Source organism: Cebus imitator, unplaced genomic scaffold (genome assembly GCF_001604975.1).
Source record: "Cebus imitator isolate Cc_AM_T3 unplaced genomic scaffold, Cebus_imitator-1.0 Scaffold0, whole genome shotgun sequence".
NCBI lineage: Eukaryota > Metazoa > Chordata > Mammalia > Primates > Cebidae > Cebus > Cebus imitator.
The window spans coordinates 4,915,036-4,922,633 of NW_016107315.1; the positions used below are offsets into that span (position 1 = coordinate 4,915,036).

A 7,598-nucleotide genomic window follows, 5' to 3' on the forward strand; every position below is an offset into this window, starting at 1 on the left:
AAAATACCAAAAAAAATTAGCTGGGCGTGGTGGTGCATGCTACCACCTACTAGTCCCAGCTACTCAGGAGGCTGAGGCAGGAGAATTGCTTGAACCCAGGAGGCAGAGATTGCAGTGAGCCAAGATCAAGCCACCAGGCAACGGTGTGAGACTCCATCTCAAAACAAACAAACAAACAAAAAAAAACATGCTTTCCTTTTCTTTCTTCTTTTTTTTTTTTAAACAGAGTCTTGTTCTTGTTGACCAGGCTGGAGAGCAATGGTGTGACCTCAGCTCACTGAAACCTCTGCCTCCCAGGTTCACACGATTCTCCTGCCTCAGCCTCCCAAGTAGCTGGGCACCCACCACCATCCCCAGCTAATTTTATTTTATTTTTGTATTTTTAGTAGAGAGGGGGTTTCACCATGTTGGCCAGGTTGGTCTCCAACCCCTGATGTCACCTACCTCAGCCTCCCAAAGTACTGGGATTACAAGCATGAGCTACCACACCTGGCTACTTTTTTTTTCTGAGACAGAATTTTGCTCTTGTTGCCCAGGCTGGAGTGCAATGGTGAAATCTCACTGATTGCTTGAACCTCTGTTTCCTGGGTTCAAGCAATTCTCTTGCCTCAGCCTCCCAATAGCTGGGATTATAGGCCTGCGCCACCACGCCCGGCTAATTTTTGTATTTTTAGTAGAGATGGGGTTTCACCATGTTGGCCAGGCTGGTCTCAAACCCCTGGCCTCAAGTGATCCGCCCACCTTGGCCTCTGAAAGTGCTGGGATTACAGGCATGAGCCTGTATGTACATCCGACCTCTTTTCTTTTCTTTTCTTTTTTTTTTTTTGAGACAGGGTCGCACTCTGCTGCCCAGGCTGGAATGCTGTGGCATGATCCCATCTCACTGCAACCTCTGCTCAGGTGATCCTCCCACCTCAGCCTCCCTAGTAGTAAGCATGCACCACCACACCCAGCTAATCTTTGTATTTTTTGTAGAGACAGGGTTTTGTCATTGTAAGGTACATGGATGTGCTTTTGTCAAGGAATAGGCCAAGGTGGATATCCAAGCCTGCATGACTCAGCGAGTTTGGCATGCAAGTGCACACCTCCACTTGTTATATAACGTGTTTCTGTAGTTTCATACTTGGCTCTATGCCACTATTGTCTATAAAAGGTATAACTCTCCTGCTGATGCTGTAGAGGGGGATTGGCTTGGCTCAGCTCAACATGGCTTGACATGGCAAGCATGCTGGCGCCCAAAGAAAGAGAGAGAGAGAGAGGCAGACGGACAGGAAGGAGCCAGGATACACCTCAGCTTGCCCGTGCCCAGAGAAAGAGTTAAGCTGTTGACCTTGAAGGCAAGGGAGAGCCAGCCTCGCAGCTGTGCATGGGGGCAGCCGGCTCAAGCAGCCAAGACAGGGCGGACACTGTGAGTAAGCTGCTATTAAGAAAGCCAGTGTGAAAGTAAGCTGATAATTAGAAAGCTGCTGAATGAAACCATATTCATCTGCCTACAGACCCCTGAATGTTCTTTCTGCTCATCCACCCACTCCCCTTGGACTTCAGCAGGCACTGAACCCAAATCCCAGGAACTGACAGTCATGTTGCCCAGGCTGATCTCTATTAACATCTGTGCTCTGCCTTCTTTCAGATCAGTGGCAGCATTAAATTCCCATCGGAGTGCAAACTATTGTGAACTGCATATGCAAGAGATCTAGGTTGTGGGCTCCTTATGATAATCTAATGCCTGATGATCTGTCACTGTCTCCCATCACCCCCAAATGAGACTGTGTAGTTGCAGGAAAACAAGCTCAGGGATCCCACTGATTCTACATCATGGTGAACTATATAATTATTTATTTTTCTTTCTTTCTTTCTTTTTGAGATGGAGTCTCACTCTGTCACCCAGGCTGGAGTGCAGTGGTGTGTTCTTGACTCACTGTAACCTCTGCCTCCTGGGTTTAAGCAATTCTTATACCTCAGCTTCCTGAGTAGCTGGGAATACAGGGGCCCACCATCACACCCGGCTTATTTTTTGTATTTTGTAGTAGAGACAGAGTTTCACCATGTTGGCCAGGCTGGTCTCAAACTCCTGACCCTCAAGCAATCCACCTGCCTCAGCCTCCCAAAGTGCTGGGATTACAGGTGTAAGCCACTGTGCCCAACCATTATTTCATTATATATTACAATGTTATAATAATAGAAATAAAGTGCATGATAAATATAATACACTTGAATCATCCTGAAACCATTTCTCCATATCCTGATCTATGTCTTCCATCAAACTGTTCCCTGTTACCAAAAGGTTAGGGACTCCTGCATTAACACACACACCCAAATCATTCCTTTATCAAATGTTAAATTTAAAGTAATTAGATAATATACAAGTACATATTCTGAACCAAAGAAACCTTTATATCAATACAAACTATTTGTTTCTATTTTGATATAAACATATTATTATTAAAACAAAAAGAAACTAAATAGCTCAGGATAGAGAAGGGTGATTATTTTTACTCAGCAATGAAATCAGCCCTAGTTCCATAAACAGTTGTTTTTGGATAAACATAGAAATTGACCTTTCTTCTGTTAAAACTTGAAATTTGTATTTGTTTTATCTGAGTTCCTTCCTCAGGAAAGGACCTTCAGGCCTCTCAAAAAAGTATTAAATAGGGAGGAGGAAGAGAAGGAGAAGGAAGAGGAAGAGGAGGAGGAAGAAAAGGAGGAGAAAGAGGAGGAGGAAATAAAATTTTTTTTTTTTTTTTTTTTTTAGACAAAGATCACTCATTACCCAGGCTGGAGTGCAATGGCACAATCTTGGCTCACTGCAACCTCCGCCTCCTGCGTTCAGGCAATTCTCCTGCCTCAACCTCCTGAGTAGAGCTGGGATTACAGGCATGCGCCACCATGCCCAGCTAATGTTTTGTATTTTTAGTAGAGATGGGGTTTCACCATGTTGACCAGGATGGTCTCGATCTCTTGACCTCGTGATCCACCCGCCTCGGCCTCCCAAAGTGCTGGGATTACAGGCTTGAGCCACTGTGGCCGGCAAAATTTTTTTTTAAAGTATCAGGCTGGGGGCGGTGGCTCACGCCTATAATCCCAGCATTTTGGGAGGCTAAGGCAGGCAGATCACGAGGTCAGGAGATAGAGACCATCCTGGCTAATACAGTAAAACCCTGTCTCTACTAAAAATACAAAAAATTAACTGGGCGTGGTGGCATGCACCTGTAGTCCCAGCTACTCAGGAGGCTGAGGCAGGAGAATCGCTTGAACCTGGGAGGTGAAGGTTGCAGTGAGCCAAGATCACGCCATTGCACTCCAGCCTGGGTGGACTGAGCAAGACTGTGTCTCAAAAAAAAAAAAACTATTGGACACGTCTTTGTAGCAATGTGTTAAAAAAAAAAAAAATATGAAGGCTAGGTGTGGTGGCTCACGTCTGTAATCCCAGCACTTTGGGAGGCTGATTTGGGTGGATCCCCTGAGGTCAGGAGTTTGAGACCAGCCTGGCAAACATGGCAAAACCCGGTCTCTACTAAAAATACAAAAATTAGCCAGGCATGGTGGCACATGCTGTAATCCTAGCTACTAGGGGGGCTTAGGCGGGAGGATTGCTTGAACCTGGGAACCGGAGGTTGTAGTGAGCCAAGAAGATGCCATTGCACTCCAGCCTGGGTAACAGAGTGAGACTCCATCTCAAAAAAAAAAAAGAAAGAAAGAAAGAAACAGAAGGAAGAAGCTTCATGACATTGGATTTGGTAATCTTGGATATGATACCAAAGGAACAACGAGCAACAAAAACAAAAAAGTCCAACATACCAACTGGACTTCATTGGTATGTTGGAAGCTTTGCCAGGTGTGGTGGCTCACGTCTATAATCCCAGCACTTTGAGGTGGGCTGATCACCTGAGATCAGGCGTTTGAGACTAGACAGGACAACATGGTGAAACCCCATTTCTACTAAAAATACAAAAATTAGCTGGGGGTGGTGGTGGGCACCTGTAATCCTAGCTACTCGGGAGGCTGAGGTGAGATAATCACTTGAACCCAGGAGGCAGGCGTTGCAGTGAGCCAAGATCGTGCCATTACACTCCAGCCTGGGCAATGAGCGAAACTCCATTTCAAATTAAAAACAAAACAAAACAAAATAAACAAACAAACAAAACTATAATCTGAAAGTAAAGATAGATTTTCACCACTCTCCATCAACTGTAAGCATTTTTTTTCCTTTTTGAGAAATTAAAAACAGTGCTCTTGGTTTCTGATCAATTGATAACTCTTTAGGAAGGTGTTAAAGAGGAAAGAAACTATCCAGTGATAAGAGCATAGCATGACTAATTACAAATCCCTTAAAAATACACTACTTCTTGGGAATACTCACCAAGTTAGCAGTGGCAGGCTTATTCCAGAACAGTAGACACCAATGTAAATACCTTAGTGGAGTAGTTGAGAGGACAGAATCTCAACAAGCCTTGTCAATAACTAGAGCGGCTCTTAATCTCCACAGTACCTATAAATTGCACTGTACAGCTGAACATATATTTGAACATTGTCATTATTTTTCTCCTTGTTACTTCAATAGTAGTCACCCCAACTGGGCTGAGTGTTCAGATGTTGGACCTACTCTGACACTCATAGGCCCAGTGCTGAATACGAAATAATTACTCACTTAACACACAGAGCTGGGTTGGTACTACTTTTGTAATGGACAGAAGGAAAAAAAGCACAAGAAGATGCAGCAGTGACAGAGGAGAAGAGGCTATATGGGGGTACCTCCATTATTATGTGGAGAAGGGAACCCTTAATGGGTAGGGAACCCTCTTTTTTTTTTTTTTTTTTTTTTGTAGTCTCGCTCTGTCACCCTGTTGCCCAGGCTGGAGTGCTGTGGTGCGATCTCCACTTACCACAAACTCCGCTTCCCAGGTTCAAGCAATTCTCCTGCCTCAGCTTCCTGAGTAGCTGGGATTACAGGTGTGCGCCACTGCATCCAGCTAATTTTTGTATTTTTTTTTAGCAGAGTTGGTGTTTCACCATGTTGACCAGGCTGGTCTTGAACTCCTGACGTCAGGCGATCCACCCCACTTGGCCCCCCAAAGTTTTGGGATTACAGGCATGAGCCACTTCACCCAGCCAGGAACCCTCTTTCCGTGAATCAGTGAAACCAGAAAATCCTCTTAAGGAGCAGAGAATATAACCAGAAAACTTACCCAGAGCCTGATGGAATACTGAGCATCTCTTTGATATTCCAGACATTAAAATTCATTTCTTATAATTTTACCTATTAGAAAAAACAGATGAATATTAAGAAAGTTAACAGTATAATTTTTCAAAAGATTAATAGTGACTATTGTATGTACATGAGGACATTCCAGCAGCTTTATTCCCATCCAATTACAGGTATTGATCGACTTATGACCTATGCAACTTACGACCATTCGACTTTACAACCACAATCGCTAGCCACGACTGCTCCGCGTCTGGCAGCGCAAATGTTGCCCAGCTGGGCGTAGGACAGTGTGGACCAGCTTCCGGCAGCACTACCATCTCCGCGTGCACCATTTCAATTGTTATCCCAGACTCGGTACAGCAATTTGTGTTTTGTGTCTTGGATATTTTTCATCAAACCCCTCCCAATAAGCTTCTTATACATTTCGAAGCAATGGACCCAAACATCGAACGATTTGCAAGGATTGAATGGGTGGCGCACGATGTGTTTTGTCCGTATCGTGAAATTTATGAAGGAAAAAAGAAACATACAATTTAGACAAAGCTCACCATGTTTATGAAAAAACCAACTCCGGTAACCCCAACTGCTACCTCAGATGACGACATCAACGATCCGCAGCCAGGCACCAGCGGCCAATAAAATGTTTCGTACATGTTTATATATTTTGATATGTTTTGCAATTGGGAAAATGTTTCCTATGGTATTTTTTACACCTGTATTTTGTATTTTTGTATGCATCTGTATTTTGTAATTTTGTATGTTTTGCAAATATTAAACCAGTTGTACTGGTAATGCAGTGTTTTACTTAAACCTGATGAATGTAAAAATAAGAAACAAAATGGTGTAGAGATGATACGAATGGCATAAAATGAACAAAGAAAATTATGATATATAACAATAATGAAACAAAATTATGATAAAATATGACTTAAAGATTTTTATAACATCATTTCACAGTACTGCACATATAGCCTACTCAACTTACGACCAAATCGTGTTACGACAACCGGTCTATCGGAACCAATCGTGGTCATTAAGTCGAGCACTAGCTGTAGTGAAAATTTCTACTACCTATATGCCAGAAACAGGTATGTCTGTTGCTAAATTGCATGCAAATTCCCTTCTGCTGTTCAATTGCATACAAATTCCCATAAAAAAAAAATTTTTTTTAAGAGACAGGGTCTCACTCTGTCTCCCAGGTTGGAATGCAGTGGTGCAATCATGGCCCACTAAAACCTTTGAACTTCTGGCCTCAAGCAATCCTCCCACCTCACCTCCCAAATAGCTGTGACTACAGGCCTATGCCACTACACCTGGCTAATGTTTTTTTTGTTTGGAGTCTCCTGCTGTCCCCCAGGCTGGAGTGTAGTGGTGTGATCTTAGCTGACTGCAAACTTCCCCTCCTGGTTTCAAGTGATTCTCCTGCCTTAACCTCTCCAAGTAGCTGGGACTACATGTGCACGCCACCACGCCCAGCTTATTTTTTTTTTTTTTGCGATGGAGTCTCACTCCGTGGCCAGGCTGGAGTACAGTGGTGTGATCTCGGCTCACTACAACCTCTGCCTCCAGAATTCAAGCAATTCTCCTCCTCAACCTCCCGAGTAGCTGGGACTACAGGTGCATACCGCCAGGACCAGCTAATTTTTTGTATTTTAGTAGAGAAGGGGTTTCACTGTGTTGTCCAGGCTGGTCTCGAACTCTGAGCTCAGACAATCCTCCCGCCTGAGCCTCCCAAAGTGCTGGGATTACAGGCATGAGCCACCGCCACCATGCCCAGCCACTAATTTCATTTTTGTATTTTTAGTAGCGACGAGGATTTACCATATTGGCCAGGCTGGTCACAAACTCTTGACCTCAGGTGATCCGTCTGTCTCAGCCTCCCAAAGTGCTGGGATTACAGGCATGAGCCACTGCGCCTGGCCTAATTTTGTAATTTTTTATAGAGATGGGGTCTCACTATATTGCTGAGGCTGGTCCTTAACTGCTGGTGCAAGTGATCCTCCTGCCTTGGCCTCCCAAAGTCCTAGGATTACGGACATGAGCCACCATCCTGTCCCCCATCACTTCTTTTCTTTCTTTCTTTCTTTTTTTTAATTTTTTTGAGACAGAGTCTCACTCTGTTGCCCAGACTGCAGTACAGTGGTGCCATCACAGTTCACTCTTCACCTCCTGGGTTCAAAGATTCGCCTCTCTCAGCCTCCCTCATGAGTAGCTGAGATTACAGGCACCTGCTACTATGTCTGGCTAATTTTTGTATTTTTAGTAGAGGTGGGGTTTTGCAATGGCCAGGCTGGTCTCAAACTCCTAACCTCAGGTGACCCGCCCACCTCAGCCTCCCAAGGTGCTAGGATTTACAGGAGTGAGCCACCATACCCGGCCTTTTTTTTTTTTT

The 7,598-nt window shown here is 44.1% G+C and overlaps 1 protein-coding gene across 1 annotated transcript in view; it reads right to left on the minus strand.

Annotated features, from left to right (window-relative positions):
- IHO1 (interactor of HORMAD1 1) overlaps positions 1 to 7,598 on the minus strand; it is a 58,560-nt gene that overhangs the window by 28,254 nt on the left and 22,708 nt on the right. The window contains exon 2 of the mRNA XM_017506087.2: positions 5,187 to 5,257. Within this exon, the coding sequence (XP_017361576.1) occupies positions 5,187 to 5,242 (56 nt within the window). The 5' untranslated portion in view covers positions 5,243 to 5,257. The remainder of the gene's footprint in view (positions 1 to 5,186; positions 5,258 to 7,598) is intronic.